Below are 18,245 nucleotides of genomic sequence, written 5' to 3'. Positions count from 1 at the left end.
TAACCATCAGAAAGGATTTACATGGGAATCTTAATACCTCTGTCTATAGGAAACCTACTGATCAGAACACTATTCTATATGGTCAAAGTTTTCATCCCCCGTGGTTAATTAAGAATATCCAGTCAGTTTCAAAGATTGAGACGAATATGTGACTCAAAGGTGCAATCTACTATTCTGACACAGCATTTTCAACAAAGAGCCCCCTGGTTTCACTTTTAATCATGCCCCAACAATAAAGGACAAATTGGTGAGGAGTTTTCTTCCAGCTTCAAGATGGGAAACTTGGCTAAGTCGACCAAAAGGGAATTTTAGCTGTGGTAATTGTAACTGTTGTACAAATATGGTCCGGACTAATACATTTGAGGACAAAAGACATAGATTAGATAGTAACAGAAGAAAGCTATTGATTTCTAAGCTAAGAAAATTAAAGGTGAATTTTGAGTTGTCATAGATTTTAAATGAAATCATATGATAACTGTTTTAAATATCTAATGCTTCAAGTTAAAGAAGAAAAAAGTAAAAGAAAATAGGAAGTTCAGGAGATAAAATGAGCTAGGTCAATAATGAGATTCTGACCCACACTCATAACCAGCAGGTGGCGGTAATGCATCTAAAGTTGTATGACAACTGCCATTAAAATCAAGAAGAAGAGGAATGAGGAAGAAGAGCATAAAAGTAAAATCATTCATAACATAAATAGAAGGGAGCAAGTCATCTTCACACATCTATGAACAGGGGCAATCTTAACTACACATTATAGGGAAACATGATACAGGTTTGTGTGATGTTTGTTCAATAGAGGAGACAGTAGAGCATGTTTTGATTGAATGTAATGCATATGAAATAGAAAGGAAGAGTCTTATGGAAGAATTTATTAGGATTAGTGGAATAAATCATTGGATTTAGGGAATACGTGAGAAATACAGTTTAGGTGGTGGCATCCAGAGAAGAAGAAGAAGCTCAAAAGAAGAAGATCACTAGTAAGCTCTGTTTTATACATTAGCGATCATGAAACCTTAAAGTTTTTGGATACTCTGATGTTGTGTTCATGAATAATTGCTTTTATGTGATTGTAATGAAATTTACTCTGAGTAGTAGTATTCTAGTGTTATTCATAAGCTGTGAAACGTATTTGTTATTGTTTTTGCTGATAAGTTCCAATTATCAGCCTGTATAGTTATCTGAATAACTTTGTTGCTGTAATTCCTACTGATTTACTTGACTTGCAGTTATTTTCCTTGTTATCTTTTCAACCACACAAATACTATGCTACACATGCACTTTTAAGTGTGTGATACAAAACTTCTCTTATTAAACACTGTAAACTGGGATTGCTTCCCATGCGTTTCCCATTCCTTCCAATTTCTCTTACCGGAAATACAGATTCATCTCTATAAATACTTCACTAGACCCTAAAGAGCATCCCTGTCTTCATACAGGGAGCATACTTTTATTTAGGTAATGAACTCAGCAAATTTTTGGTTTCCAAAACAGATATTCTCCCTATTATTTATAAATCGCCTGCCAATAACGTATGAATGAAATGTCTTAGCACTGCCCAACTAATCGGTTAACTCTTTTCTTATGAATATTAACCCTTCATACGTATCACACGTGTGTTCAGAGCTCGACGCATGTGATGAACTGCTAAATTCAAATCTGCTTTGTGCTTTGGCTGGCGCTGAGCCAGAGACTGACTCACTCAGCACTCATCATAAATCACAACTGGATAGTGTATTCAACAACAAAATATTTATTTTAGGTTTCAGACATTGAAATAGACATAAGTTAAAATTCCATTCAAAAAGTGAAACTTGTATATTATATTCATTCATTACACACAGACTGATATATTTCAAATGTTTATTTCTTTTAATTTTGATGATTATAACTGACAACTAAGGAAAATCCCAAATTCAGTATCTCAGAAAATTAGAATATTACTAATGACCAATACAAAGAAAGTATTTTTAGAAATCTTGGCCAACTGAAAAGTATGAACATGAAAAGTATGAGCATGTACAGCACTCATTACTTAGTTGGGGCTCCTTTTGCCTGAATTACTGCAGCAATGCGGCGTGGCATGGAGTCGATCAGTCTGTGGCACTGCTCAGGTGTTATTAGAGCCCAGGTTGCTCTGATAGTGGCCTTCAGCTCTTCTGCATTGTTGGGTCTGGCATATCGCATCTTCCTCTTCACAGTACCCCATAGATTTTCTATGGGGTTAAGGTCAGGCGAGTTTGCTGGCCAATTAAGAACAGGGATACCATGGTCCTTAAACCAGGTACTGGTAGCTTTGGCACTGTGTGCAGGTGCCAAGTCCTGTTGGAAAATGAAATCTGCATCTCCATAAAGTTGGTCAGCAGCAGGAAGCATGAAGTGCTCTAAAACGTCCTGGTATACGGCTACGTTGACCTTGGACCTCAGAAAACACAGTGGACCAACACCAGCAGATGACATGGCACCCCAAACCATCACTGACCGTGGAAACTTTACACTGGACCTCAAGCAATGTGGATTGTGTGCCTCTCCTCTCTTCCTCCAGACTCTGGGACCTTGATTTCCAAAGGAAATGCAAAATTTACTTTCATCAGAGAACATAACTTTGGACCACTCAGCAGCAGTCCAGTCCTTTTTGTCTTTAGCCCAGGCGAGACGCTTCTGACGCTGTCTGTTGTTCAAGAGTGGCTTGACACGACAGCTGAAACCCATGTCTTGCATACGTCTGTGCGTAGTGGTTCTTGAAGCACTGACTCCAGCTGCAGTCCACTCTTTGTGAATCTCCCCCACATTTTTGAATGGGTTTTGTTTCACAATCCTCTCCAGGGTGCGGTTATCCCTATTGCTTGTACACTTTTTTCTACCACATCTTTTCCTTCCCTTCGCCTCTCTATTAATGTGCTTGGACACAGAGCTCTGTGAACAGCCAGCCTCTTTTGCAATGACCTTTTGTGTCTTGCCCTCCTTGTGCAAGGTGTCAATGGTCGTCTTTTGGACAACTGTCAAGTCAGCAGTCTTCCCCATGATTGTGTAGCCTACAGAACTAGACTGAGAGACCATTTAAAGGCCTTTGCAGGTGTTTTGAGTTAATTAGCTGATTAGAGTGTGGCACCAGGTGTCTTCAAAGTTGAACCTTTTCACAATATTCTAATTTTCTGAGATACTGAATTTGGGATTTTCCTTAGTTGTCAGTTATAATCATCAAAATTAAAAGAAATAAACATTTGAAATATATCAGTCTGTGTGTAATGAATGAATATAATATACAAGTTTCACTTTTTGAATGGAATTAGTGAAATAAATCAACTTTTTGATGATATTCTAATTATATGACCAGCACCTGTGTGTATATATATATATTATTTTGTAAAATGCACAATAATGTGTTTGGAAGCAACAATTATAATAATAAAAAAATAACCTTTTAAACATAATTAGATTTTTTATGTTTTTTATTTTTACATCAAACACGCATTGTGTAGGTAACTATAAAGTTTACACTATTCTTCCCCAGTTGACCAGCCACTCACTTTTATGTCTTTGGGGATAAGTGGATGAATTTATGTGTCGTAAATAAAACTGGCAAACTGACTGTGTTGTGTTTACACAAGCATGCCGGCTCACAATGTTGACATGCCTTGTTATTGTCCTTTATAATGGCAGTACTTTTGTGAGCTTGGTTCTGTTTACTAAACACTGGAACCCTCCTTCTTCTCTGAGTTCACAGGCGTTAAACTACAGACCATATTCTTATCCACTGCTTATTGTTCAGTAGACATAAAGCATGATTTTTCAAAAACATGAGTAAATTAATTGATTTAAAAAATAAATCAATAAACACAAACTGCTGAGACACAAGGTTGAGGATCCAAAAGCAGCATTTAATAAAGGATAATCCAAAGATGAAATCCAATGAACAGGCAAAAGGTCATAAACAAATGCAAACAATCCAAAACAAATATCAAGCAGGAAACATTGGCTGCGTTTACACTGGCACAAAAAATCCGATCTTTTGCTCACATCTGACACAGATTGGAATTAGTTGCACACGTGTAAACACAAAAATCCACACGAGATCCGATTTTTTCGCATCCGATCTGAGCCACTTCCAAATGTGGTTTTAAATCCGATACATATCTGATCTCTGGACATGCAACCTACGTCTAAACACGCATATCCGATTCCCACTGGAATTCCAAGCCACCACAAGGCGAGGGCGACACATTTGTTCACTAAAAGGTAGCTTCAATGTTGTATTATGAAGCAGACATGCTTGTATGCACTCGCACTAAAAATTCAGTTTTTTTTTAACAGCAATTCGCAACAATTTCAATCTTTGCCCAGTTAATTTAAAAGAGACCGCCGCATTGTTGTTTTTCTTAAAAGCCAAAAGCTTCACTGTAGCTATCTCTCTCACGTGTGCGCTCTCTCTCTCTCCTTAGCTCGCTCGAAAAAAAATGGAATTCTAATAACTAGATAAAATATCAAACGCAAATTACCTTTTTTTTCCCGGGCTGTATCCGTTCAGTCAGATTTTGCGCTGCAATTCATCCATGACACTGACAGCTGTTAACTTATCCATTCTGACACGTAATCATGGCCACTCGACATGAAATATATAAATAATTTTTATTCAAAACCCGAGGATCTACCATGTGCATGTAAAACTATCAATGACAATCATTTTGGAGCAGGAAGTAATGTAAACACAGATATCGGATACCAGTCGCGTCTAAAGTGAATGTAAACACACTGGCCAAAAAATCGGATATGGTCAAAAGATCAGATCTGTGCATTAAGACTTGCAGTGTAAATGCAGCCTAAGGCAAACAGGGCAGTCTAGAAGACAGGCAAAGGGTCAAAAACATGGAACAGGAAACCAGAAGAGCACTCAGAAATGCAGCGTAAAACCCATACAAGACTTCGCAAAGAGCGAGTAGATACACAGGGTTTAAAGGCTGGGATTAACAAGGTAATGAGCAACAGCTGAAACCAATCATGCATAATGAGTCAGACTATGGGTTCTGGGCAGTGCTTGAAGTGGGTATAGTTTACAATCACTTGTTTACAAAGTACCATGGGAGGTCAAACTATCTTAAGATTTTATTATATTGAACATGTTAATTCCCTGAAATCTCTAGGAATATCTAAAAGCCAGGTTTTTCCTAATATATGTGTATAATATTTTATACATAGGAGAAACCAATTATTAAAATAATAATTTAAGAAGGTCCATATTTTACAGCTCTTTCTAACTTGTTCTCTGCCTTAAAAGTAACAGTTCTTGTAATTGTTTAATTATACCATTTGTTACAATAAGGATATAATTACAGGTAAGACCATTGATGGCTCCTCATTACCATTTTTTCTTTATTTATCTATAGCATTTGTTATGAAAAAAGCAACACAGTTAGAAACTATAGCTACAAATTGGCAGAGTTGTAATATAAATCTTTAGTGGGGGGGTTGGGTAATTTTTTTTCTATTTATTTAAAGGTATCAAATAATTAAAAGGGATTTAAGGGAATAACAAAAAAGAAATAAGAACGGCAAAAGTTCAAGATTTATTTTAGTTATTAAGCAATTTAAACTATTTGCATATAATGTTTTTTTTTATAAATGTATTCACTCTTATTTGTGTCTGATATGTCAAAAATGCAAAACATTTCTTGTCTCATCACATTCAGTTGTGAATTACATTAATCATATACTAATCAAACAACAGCATGTTTTCAATTAAAAAAAATATTGAGTATTTAGCGTCACTGGATATTGCTGTCTGTATTTTAATCATAAAACAGACATCAAATATTAAATGTTTAGCTACTTAATCACCACATGCTCTTTAACTGCTAAAATGAAAGCGTCAAATGAAAGCGCCCTGGGTTGCACTTTTTATCATCAGTGTTGCATGGGAACGGCTCATGCAAATCTTGACAATTTTGAATCATGCTGGTGAATGTGCCTATGGTAATTCGTCATATTGTGCAGACAATTGATCCGTTCAGTTTGTATAGCTTATAAAAGCTCTGAACACGCGATGTGTACAATTAATTAATAGTCTGATTCTGTTTTGGTGTGGGCGCTCAGAGTACTGGCAACATGTGAAAAGTGCCGGTATACAAGAAAAAGTGAGGGAACCCTACTAATTAAAATAGATTGATTAATTCAAATGCGTACCGGCCCATTTCGAGCACTGGTTCTGGGAAATGCAGTTCATGATAGGATGGCAATGGACTAATAGGAAACATGGGAACCTCAGGCTTAATCTAGCTTAATTCTTAGGGAAATCCTATTTTCACACTGTAATACACATTAGACCAGCAAAAAGAAGCTGCAATATGCAAGCGGTATAAAAGAGGTGACATCTGTGTGGGTGAGAAAGTGATAGCAAGACTAGTGACTCCCCTCTGGGAAATGCAAAAAAAATTAAAACACATGCTGATATACATAAATGAACAAGAGAAAAATGGCAAGAGCTAACAAGCTGGCTAAATTTGGAAATGTGAATAAAACCTCCTCTAACGTTGAAAGTTTATGGCTTCACCCAACTAAAAAACTCTGGTATCAATATTATCTCAGAGTTTCACAGGCACTAAACACAGCAGGAAGGAAGCTATCCAGGAGCATATAGTACATTAGGCAAAGCATAGTTATACTCAGGGAACCAATCCCAGACTGGACTATGCCCTGGAACAACTGATTCCCATGATTAGTGAACTGTCAGTGAGTACATCTGTGTCTTGTTTCCCCAAGGAGATCTGGAAAAATCTACCCAGCACTTGAGTTCAAACTCTCCTCAAGTTTGATGAAGTCATTTGTATTTATGCAATAAAATTGGCACCCTTGGTAAATATGAGAAAAGGCGGCTCTGAAAATAAATCTGCGTTGTTTATCCTTTTGATCTTTCATTCAAAAAATTCACAAAATTCTAACCTTTCATGGAAGTAACAATTGAAAGTGGGGGGAAACTCACATTATGAAATGTTTTTCTCCAATGCATGTTGGCCACAATTATTGGCACCCCTAGTAATTCTTATGAGTAAAATATCTCTGAAGTATATTCCCATTCATATTTACATTTTTTTTAGCACACCAGGGTGACTAGGAGCATGAAATTGTCTAGCCATGACCACAGGAGTACAAATATGTGTAAACACAAAGACCAAATTCCCTTAATCATTCATCACAATGAGAAAAGCCAAAGAATTTAGTTCTGATGTGCAGCAAAACATTGTTGAGCTTCACAAAATAGAAAATGGCTATAAGAAAAAAGCTAACGCATTGGAAATCACCATTTCCACCATCAGAGCAATAATTAAGAAGTTCCAATCAACTAAAGATGTTACAAATTGGCCTAGAAGAGGACATGTGTCTATATAGTCCTAATGCATGGTGAGGAGGAGAGTTTGAGTGGCCAAAGACTCTCCAAGGATCACAGCTGGAGAATTGCAGAAATTAGTAGAGTCTTGGGGTCAGAAAGCCTAAAAAAATTACCAAACAATATCCACATCACCAGTTGTTTGTGAGGGTTTCAAGAAAAATCCTCCACGCTCATCCAAAAACAAACTCCAGCATATTCAGTTGTCAGACATGACTGTAACTTCAAAAAGGACCTGGTTCTATGGTCAGACGAAACTAAAAGAAGGAGCTTTTTGGCAGCAAACCCACCAGATGTGTTTGGTGCGAACAGGGATTAAAAAGTACCACCTGAACATGCTTAAATATACTGCTGGATCTTTAATGTTGTGGGCCTATTCTTTTTTTGATGGAGGTCCTGGACATCTTGTTCAGATACATGGCATCATGGATTCTATCAAATAAGAACAGATTAAAAAAAAAAAAAATCAAAACCTGACCACTTCTTCTAGAAATCTTATAATGGGCCGTGGTTGGATCTTCCATCAGGATATCCAAAACAAAACATCAAACAAGTGTCACTGAGCACAAAATGAAGTTTCTGCCATGGCCGTCCCAAACCCCTGACCTGAACACTATAGAAAATGAGTGTGGTGAACTGAAGAGAAGAAGCACCAACATGGGAATCTTAAGTATCAGGAGAGATTCTGTATGGAGGAACAGTCTCTGATCGCTTGTCAGGTGTTCTCCAAACTCATCACTCATTACAGAAGAATGCTCAGAGCTGTTATCTTGGGGAAAGAATGTTGCAATAATTGGGTGCCAATAATTGTGGCCAACATGAACTGGAGAAAAACATTTATTTCATGATGAGCTTTTCAGTTGTTTTACTTTAATGAAAGGTTAGAATTTTGTGATTTTTTTTTTTTTATTTATTTTTTTTTAAATGAGAGATCAAAAGGAAAAACAATGCAGATTTATTTTCATAGCCACCTTTGCTCATATTTACCAAGGGTGCCAATATAAGTGGAGGGCATTGTAAGTGAGTCATCCAAAATGTGTACTGTTGGTGTGCCTCCAGGAACAGGGTGGGGAAACACTTGAGCTATGATACTGTTTGTTCAGTGAGTCAAGTGTCCATTGTTACTGATATATTAGTATTCAACAAGTCATGCAGTTTCAACATGAGGTGACCCATTCAAATAAAATGGCTTTTATTAGGTCACTAATATGAGTGGAGTCTTCATCTCATGTAAGTCCTTGTCATTTTAATATTTCCTAATTATGCTGTTTATTACATTATATATAAAACTTTTTATTCATGAAAAAACTACTGAAGGGATTTTACTGAGGGTGCTCTCCATGACATACATTTATCATAGAAGACATGAGATGAACCATAGAGTATTTACAAGTTGCACCATGTAAAAAAAGATGGAGAAATTAGAGCTCGCTTGTTGATCTTTTATTTTGTTCAACTTGATAAAACTTCAGAAATGTTAGAGTCAGTTGCCACTTGAGTACATAATACAGCTGTACTGCCTGGTCAGCTGTCAGCAATTTCATGAGCTTTCATGCTAAACATGGAGTCAGAGAAAATATTGGATTTTCCATTGTTGCTGCCACAGCTTTGGTAAGAAAAAGAAAGAATAAAAAGATAGGTGTGCAAAGGATTTGGTTGAGGAGCAGAGAACAGCATTGCCATTACATTCTGCAAAAACAACGAGTTTGTGCGTGTATGTCAGTGTATTTCTTTATGTGTACACCATAGGGCTGTCCAATGTGATACGGTTGTATATGATTTGGGGAAAAAAGGGGAGCTTTTACAATGGTCAAATTCAAACCGTTTCCCTGATTTTTTTTCAAATGTTTTACGAGTTCATTTGTGTATATAATCTTAAGTGTATACAACAACAACAAGGTAACTTCTCAGGCAAAAATAAGATTTCTTTACCACATAGTTAGAACTGATGGTGTGGGAAGGATGGCACTACTGAGTTTTTATGAGAAAAAACTCATAGTAATTAGCGGCACCTGCATGGAGGCATATTGGAGATGCAGAGGGGAAACTCTTTGCATTACCAGCCCATGAGAGAGCCAAGATGATGCAAATTAGAATGCATCAAGGTTGAAGACTGGAGAATTTTATTCTAGGATTGATTCCTTCAAATTTAAGGAATTATTTGACATGAAATTGGCAGAATTTCCACGTGGCAGAATTAAGGTAGGAACTTCTTCTGGCGGTAAGTTTGAGATCTGGATATAGCTAAATGGGAGCTGTAGCCTATAACGCTAAAAAGGTAAAAAAGAAAGCTATAATAAAAAGGGGAATTGGTTGCCATTATAGTTAATAATAAAAGATGGGCTGCTGTGTCAGTTTCTGTAGATGGCCACAGAACCCTGAAGGGGGAGGAGAATGGTAGCGAGCAGTGTGTTGAGCCATTAGATTGCTTTGGGTGAGTGGGTGGGGCACAATGCCAAAACAGCTGGTGTAGTAAGGTGAGTGGCTGCTTATATGCTCCAGCAGTTAATTGATATATTAGATGGGTTCACTCCTCCTGAAATTATGTTTAGGAACTTTTAAAAATGACCCAGAGCAAGTTGTTTTTCAGGTATTCAACACGGCTTGTAATTCCTCTCACATGATGCAAGCCACAACCAAATGAGCATCAGTGATTTTCATGCGAGTTCTCCTGAGGGGGGAGAAAGAGATTTGCAACCTCTTAGGACAGCCAAAATCTCAACCACCCTAAAAACAGGTTATTTATTTTTTATTTTTTTTACAAAGAATTGCAGATTACATCATGACAACTTTAGTTCAGTAATGATGATTACTTTAAAGGGGACATCAGATGCCAATTTTCCACAAGTTAGCATGATTCTTTAGTGTCTTCATGAAAAGTCTATAACATACTTTGATTAAAATTTCTTAATGGTTGTGTAAAAAACACCCTTTTTACCTTGTCAAAAACAGCTCTGTTCACAGCGAGCCGTTTCGGTACATGTCCCTTTAAATGATAATGAGCTACTGTTGACCCCACCCCTATCTTCCGTAAGCGGGCTGTAAGCACTATTTGGCAAGTATTGCATTGAACTCACCATTCTTATTTATGCAGTTATAAATGCTCAAAAAACAATTAAAATACATTTGAAAATTACTTGTTAGTCATTAACACCTTTTTATAAACCCTCTACAAAGGTAACCTTATTGTAGTGTTACCATGTTATCTCTACATAAAATGTACACAGTTTGTAATAAGACAATCACCTTAATGCATTGTTCATTATAAACATGCTGTTATGAATTACAGTGAGAAGGTTCTAAATAGAAATGCTGAGAAATATGTTTGTTTGACTGTATTATTTTGATGAACAAACTGCGATGTCACATTTGCAGTGCTTTGTTGTGTGCGTGAGGCGCAGACGCGATCAAACAGCAGTCTTTGCAAGGGACTTGCCTCATCGTCATGGCAACGGTTCATGGCCGGGTCAGATTAAGTCAGAGTTTGTTTTCGTTTGTTGGAAAATCAAACCACACTGCTCAGACATTATTAGGAAAGGATATTTGCAAAGATTCATAAAAAAAATCTATACTCATGTCTTCTGGAGGTGAAGCTGGATCACTAACAGTTGGTACTGATCCATCCTTCAGGAACTTTTTAGCTAAACCTGCTTTGTACTATCCCTCGTTCAGAAAGCTGTCTGGTGTAAAGTGATTCGCGCAAACATAAACACGTATAGATCGGGGGGCGTATTCCCTTCAAAAATAAAATTAATCCGTCTTCAGCGGCTCAGATGTCGATTGTAAATGATGACTTCTATGTTCATTCTTACAGCCAACAACAAAACACCTCAGCTGCTTAGGAGACATTCTTGTCTACACCTGTGCGGTGTCGAAACAATGGCGAACTGTCTGTTTACAGCTCATTCAGGGTGGGTATATGCTAAAACGGCAGTGTCTGTCAACAGTCGTGGGAGGGGCCTGTGCAAAATGAAGTCACACATTTAAGTTCAGACACCATGTAAAAGTGAATTTTTCATCCGATGTCCCCTTTAAGTAAATAAACTTTTTGTTTGTTTGTTTCTGCATGGCAGTAATCTTTATGGAGAAAAATGGACAGCACTTCTAAAATGAGTTTCCATGACATCAGAGAGGAGGGTGATGTTGTTGACTTCCACAACCAGAGATCAGGACCTCCAAAGCCCAGATGTGTGCCTATGAAGAGTGATGAATCCATGAGAGCCCCCCTTAACTTCAGTGATGGAGCAGTAGCCTCTGATCCTGTGTAAGTACAAACATGTAGTTGGTGACTGAACTGCTGCAATAATTGAGGGTGAATTACAATGTTTTACTTATAAACAGGGCTCTGAACTGGTTAAAGGAACGAAAGCAAAAATGAACGAAATTTTAACAGGAACATAAACTGAAAATGAAAATAAGGCGCCTATACAGTGATCAGTCACGCCACATTAAAGAGCGTCAAAATGGCTTTTTTTTTTTGTTTGTTTGTTTTAATTTCTAGATTAAATGGACAGAATTTGAAAGATGACACTTTCTTATCAAAGGTTACAAAATGCGGAGCTTATTGCCATTAATGGTGGTTAGGCTACAATGCTGTATTCATCGTGTAGATCAAATGGGCCAGGGCTAGGCAGGGCAGCAGGAGGCGGGGCGCGTTCGGTATGCCATGACAGAGTATCGCGGTTCGTACCGTGGGTGGTGTATCATGTTTTTTCAGTTCAGTTTGAATATCTTTACACCCCTACAAACCGCTTATGTGCATCCCGAGTGCAGAATGTCACAGTGCGCAGTACTGCACAAGTGCGTCTTGAAAAGTTCATGGCACCAAGAGAAGAAATGTGGAGCACACAAATCCTAGTGTATCCTAGGTGAATGCTGAATTAAGAATAATTGACAGCTGCAGCGGAGGGAAGACAAGTTTACGTGAACTTTAATTTAACGATGTAAATATCCTTCTGTCCCTCACATTAAGCTATGGAATGGCTTCAGATGACTTAATATATTGCATGAAAACTTAATTGGTATTTGTCTATTTCTTTTGGCCTATGTATGACTCCTCCTTGTGGCATATATAAGAGCACAATAATTGCAAACATGTCGCGACATGTCTACCCTAACCCCACACCAGAGATGGAAACTCGAGTCGCACTTAAGTCGCAAACAAAATGACTTGCGACTTGACTTGGACTCGTGAACAACTGACCTGAGACTTGGACTTGAAGACAGAGACTTGTGAAAAATACAAGTCTTTTGGCACGGCATTCCCAATTAGCCTATGTTCTCTATTTGCTACTACTCTATTTACTTCATTCATTCCCAAATATGTGCTGTATCAGCGAATATCACAATTCATCTTCAAACACGCCAAGCCATCAAGCATATGACACAACTAAAGGCACTCAAATTCATCACTCATTAGACAACTGCTGTTAAATAAATTAGCAACAAATAGTAACAACATAACCAAGCCTTACCTTGTGATAAACTTTGTCATTTAATTTGAAAATCAATCAATTAATCCGAAAGGAAGCTGCGGTGTTGCACAGCTGCAGAGGCTTGCTTGCGGTCAATTTTCGAAAAGTACGTCATTTCATGTTTTTTCCCCCCACGTATTATATGCATATAATATCCAGATTCACCAAGGTAAAGGGTTAGTTCACCCAAAAATGAAAATTCTGTCATTAATTACTCACCCTCAAATCTCTTGTTTTAAATCAGTGGTTCAGGGCGTGAATCAAACTGCAAAAGTCACGTGAACCATTGAAATTTCGAAACACTTATGACATTTATTGAAATCACGTTACTTTCACGCTCTGAACCTCTGATTCGAAACAAAAGATTTGTGAAGCTTCGAAGCTTCATAAAGCAGTGTTTTCAGATCGCCCATCACTATATTGCTGAATAAAGTTATTTTGGTTTTTTTGCCGCACAAAAAGTTTTCTCGTCGTTTTATAATATTACGGTTGAACCACCGTAGTTACATGAACTGTTTTAAATACGTCTTTAGTAGCTTTCTTGGCGATGTAAGTGTTATTTGTCTTGCTGGCGATGCAGGCCTCACTGAACCATCAGATTTTATCAAAAATATCTTAAGACTTGACTTGGACCTTAAAGACTTGAGACTTGACTTGGACCACAGGAACTTGTGAACATGTCTGCCCCACACCCCCCTGTGGCGACGGCCCTGATGTCCATTGACATTGTCTCTGTAGATATTGTTTTCTGCAGTTCAGAGCATTTCATTCTCATTAGCCACTTTTACACAAGGAACCTGGTAAATTGCCATACATTTACAAGATAGACTATTCTGGTAAATACACAAATGTGCTGTTCACACAAGCAACCCTGTTTCATTATTTTACTGGTAAGATACCATGATCTCTCAATGTTAACTTACCAGTAAAGACTGTATGTGTGAAAGGGGCAATTATTTAGTTAGGAAGGAGAGACTTGAAGTCAGTGGCTCATTTATGGAGCATCATTTTATAAACACACGTTTCACAGTTGAAACAAACATGGAGAGACTGTAAGGATTTTCCACAAAGAGTCATTTGAAGAATAAAGATTCTACCTGATCTGGGATAGTTTCTGCATAAAAATATTTTGGCTATATTTAAGCTGTTTTTCATGTGTCACCTGGTTTAGTGAGTAACTCACAGGGCTTTTATAGAAGATCTTTCTGCTCATGCTTGCATTCATTCTTTGTGTTGTTCTTGTTTCTGATGTGTGGATAGAGATGTCCAGACTGGAGACCTGCAGCCTTATTCTCACCAACCGGTAGACGATGAAATACAGAGAGTCAAAGACGAACACAAAACCAGCATGAAAAATAAGTATGACAGTTTATTAAATGGCCTCAAACTACAAGAGAATCAAACCTTCCTGAAAAGGTTGTACACACAGCCTTACATCATAGAGGATGAGAGTGAAGGAGTGAAAGAAGATCATGAGGTTTTACACATGGAGAGAACAGCCAGAACACAACATTCACAAGACAATGCAATCTACTGCAATGACATCTTCAAAGCTTCACTTGAACCAGGATGTGAGGAGAAAGACAAAATCAAGGCTGTTCTTACTAAAGGCATTGCTGGAATTGGAAAAACTGTCTCTGTTGCGAAGTTCGTTCTGGACTGGGCCGAGGGAAAAGCCAATCAGGATGTAGATTTCATGTTTGTTTTTCCATTTCGAGAGCTGAACTTGATAGGAGATCATCAGTACAGTCTTTACAGACTTCTGCTGGACTTTCATCCTGAACTTAAATATCTGGACTCAAAGATTTATGAGGAGTGTAAAGTTGTGTTCATCTTTGATGGTCTGGATGAAAGCAGAATTACACTAATGTTTTCAGACAGTGCAAAAGTTTCTGATGTGACCGAAACTTCATCAATGGGTGTGTTGATATCAAACCTCTTGAAAGGAGAGCTGCTTCCCTCTGCTCTCATCTGGATCACCTCCAGACCAGCAGCAGCCAATCAGATCCCTCCCAAATACATCAACCGTGTGACAGAAATTCATGGATTCAATGAGCCTCAGAAGGAGGAATATTTCAGGAAGAGAATCAGTGATGAGCATCAAGCCAGAAAAATCATCTCACACATAAGAAGAGCAAGAGGCATCCACATCATGTGCAACATACCTGTCTTCTGCTGGATCTCGTCTACTGTGTTTCAAAACATCCTGAAACAAGATGACGGTACAGAAATCCCTCAAACTCTGACTGAAATGTATATCCAGTTCCTGCTTATTCATATCAACATGAGGAATCAGAAGTATGAAGAGATAGATCCAGAAAAACTCATGCAGTCCAACAGAGAAATGATTGTAAAACTTGGTGAACTGGCTTTCAAACAGCTGATGAAGGGCAATGTGATGTTCTATGAGGAGGACCTGAGAGAGAGTGGCATAGATGTCACTGACACCTCAGTGTATTCTAGGATTTGCACTGAGATCTTTAAGGAGGAATCTGTGATTCATCAGAAGAAAGTTTACAGTTTTATACATCTAAGCTTTCAGGAGTTTCTCGCTGCTTTCTATGTGTTTTACTCCCATCTAATGAAAAACATGGAACCACTGCAGTGTTTTTTGGATGATAAATACAAGAGGTGCGGATCTAAGAAAAACAGAGCTAAGAAAATCTCACAGTTTGAACTATTGAGATTAGCAGTTGATAAAACCCTTTGTAGTAAAACTGGACACCTGGATGTGTTCCTGCGGTTCCTTCTGGGCGTCTCAGTGGAGTCCAATCAGAGACTCTTACAGGATCTACTGACAAACACAGAGAACAACTTCGAGCCCATCAAGTCATTTGCACGGTTCATTAAAGACAAAATCAAGGGACTGTACTACATTTCAGACAAATCCATTAATCTGTTCCTCTGTTTGCTGGAAATGAATGATCAGACTCTGTACAGAGAGATTCAGGAGTTTGTGAAATCAGACAAAGAGTTGTATCTCTCTTCTTCTCTTTGCTCAGCAATAGCCTACACGATTCAGATGTCAGAGGAGATACTGGATGAGTTTGATCCCATGAAATACAACGCAACAGAGGAGGATAGATGGAGACTGATACCAGCTGTGATAAACTGCAGAAAAGCTCTGTGAGTATCCATTCATGTCATCACAGAAGAAACAGATTTGTCTGTAGTTGAGACTTAAACATTGAAGCAGAAAGGAAATAAGCAGTTGAAAGCACTTTGAACAGTAGACAGTAGAAGCACATCTGAGTTGAAAATGTTTACAATCACCTCCCATTAAGAATTGAAAGCTTAACACTTTTATACCTCAAAGTATTACTTAGTAGTCAAAAGGGCACCTGAGTTACATTTCTGCAACTCTTTTGTCTGAGGGAGATATGCAGACAGGCCTGATGTGTGGCAACAAAACACTGTGTCTTGTTCCCCTTCTCAAGGAACCGGGTTGCATACGCAACCTAAAATGTTCCCTTTTGAAGTGGAACTTTGACACATTGATCTGGTATTGACGCAATGTGAACCAATACTCCCTATACCAGACTGATCATTCCTATAGAAGCTCCCCACCAAAGGGGAGCATATATCCTTTCTTCCAGACCCAACGACAGTTGGAGAGAGAGGTAAACGAAACAGAAGTACTCTTGTAAATTGCCCATCATAGTTCCATTCACCCTCCTCTATCGTAAGGCATACTTGAGCAGCTTACAAAAAGGGAGTATGCAAGGTGCTAAAAACCTCAGTAATTAGCACCTCCATTCAGTATTGATACCCATCCAAGAGGGAGCATACATCCTTACACTTTACTCAGGAAAGGGAGGCAAATGAGAGCAGGGCATAATGGCCACTCATACCCTGCCTTGAGTCAAGGCACTCTACCTAAGAACTGCTATCGCTAGTGTTTTGTCTTTTTCTTTAGCACTAAACAATATTAAATGATAGATAATAAGGAGGGACACCCCACAGGCAAAATTCCTCTACTTATACTTATTAGCATTGTTGAGGGCTATAGTAGAGCACCCATCCAATAGGGTGCATGCATCTAACCTCTGACCTACTTCAAAACCCAAACAGTAGTTGGGGAGGGAGGTAAACAAAGTAGAGGGAATCTATACTACTACTACTAATAATAATAAGTTTATTTTATATAGTGCCTTTCTGCAAACTCAAGGTTGCTTTACAATATTATAACACATAAATATGACAGCAGACAGGAAAACAATACGAAAACATAAAATGCATAACACATAACATCATACAGTCAGAGGTCAGAGAAGCAAGAAACAAAAATACATGTTTTAAGGTAGGTTTTAAAATCATGTAATGTTGAGAGATCACGAATGTGTTTGGGAATGGAGTTCCAGAGCATGAGGGCAGAGATGCAATATGCCCGACCACCAAATGATGCTAGCTTGTGACGTGGAATCAACAACAGACCAGTATCAGAGGATCTTAATGTGCGCACAGGAGAGTAGATATGAATGAGATCAGAAATATACTGGGGAGAAAGACCATGAAGTGCTTTGAATGTGATGAGGAGTATTTTGTATTGAATATGAAAACGAACAGGTAGCCAATGGAGTCCGTGTAGAATGGGAGTAATATGAGAAGATTTCTTTGAATAAGAGAGAACCCTCGCTGCAGAGTTTTGAATATATTGGAGCTTATTAATTGTTGTGTTTGGTAAACCATAGAAAAGAGAATTACAATAGTCGAGTCGGGAAGTAATGAAGGCGTGAACCAGTGTCTCAGCATCATTGGTATGTAAGAAGGGACGTAAACGGCAATATTACGGAGGTGAAAGAAGGCAGACTTAGCGAGTGAAGAGATGTGTGGAAGGAAGGAGAGTGATGAGTCAAAGATTATACCCAGGTTTTTAACAGAGGTGGAAAGTTGAACCAAGGCTCCAGCAATGTTAACACTGTAAAGACAGAAACGAGCTACAGTTTTCGGTAAACCAAAAATTAGTAGATCTGTGTTGAGTTTGAGAAAGTTACTGGTCATCCAAGCATTTATATAATTAATACAAGCAGATATGGAGTTGATGAGAAGAGGAGAATTGTGTTGAAAACTAATATAAAGTTGGGTGTCGTCTGCATAGCAGTGGAAGTTGAAGCCGTGATGACAGATAATGTTACCTAATGGGAGCATGTAGATGATGAACAGTAAAAGCCCAAGAACAGAACCCTGGGGAACACCGTGAGAAACGGGCAGTATTAGACTTGGCTTAGCGAATAGAGATGTAATGTTGACATTCAGACAGGTAGGAAATGAACCAGGATAGAGCAGTACCAGAAATACCAAGAGCAGAGAGTTGTGAAATGAGAATATTATGAGAAATACTGCCCTATATAATTCCGTTCACCCTGCATCAACCCTCAAAGACCCCCAGA

General features: G+C 38.2%; 2 protein-coding genes across 11 annotated transcripts in view; one reads left to right on the top strand and one right to left on the bottom strand.

Moving 5' to 3' along the window:
- LOC127510578 (NACHT, LRR and PYD domains-containing protein 3-like) overlaps positions 1-18,245 on the top strand; it is a 104,962-nt gene that overhangs the window by 50,505 nt on the left and 36,212 nt on the right. For 2 of the 8 annotated variants that reach the window (XM_051890232.1, XM_051890234.1), the window contains exons 2-3: positions 11,455-11,645; positions 14,116-15,981. The exons of 1 other annotated variant lie outside the window; for it this stretch is intronic. In XM_051890232.1, the coding sequence (XP_051746192.1) occupies positions 11,473-11,645; positions 14,116-15,981 (2,039 nt within the window). In that variant the 5' untranslated portion in view covers positions 11,455-11,472. Of the gene's footprint in view, positions 1-525; positions 981-6,988; positions 8,612-8,636; positions 10,119-11,195; positions 11,293-11,454; positions 11,646-14,115; positions 15,982-18,245 lie in introns of those variants that run through there. 5 more of the 8 variants (XM_051890235.1, XM_051890230.1, XM_051890231.1 and 2 more) reach the window with 5 other exon arrangements.
- Positions 1-18,245, bottom strand: part of LOC127510659 (uncharacterized) — a 72,298-nt gene that overhangs the window by 33,417 nt on the left and 20,636 nt on the right. The window lies entirely within an intron of this gene.

This window comes from Ctenopharyngodon idella, chromosome 4 (genome assembly GCF_019924925.1).
Source record: "Ctenopharyngodon idella isolate HZGC_01 chromosome 4, HZGC01, whole genome shotgun sequence".
Classification (NCBI taxonomy): Eukaryota; Metazoa; Chordata; class Actinopteri; order Cypriniformes; family Xenocyprididae; genus Ctenopharyngodon; species Ctenopharyngodon idella.
Note: the sequence above shows the minus strand (reverse complement) of the source record. Positions and strands in the feature narration are given on the sequence as shown.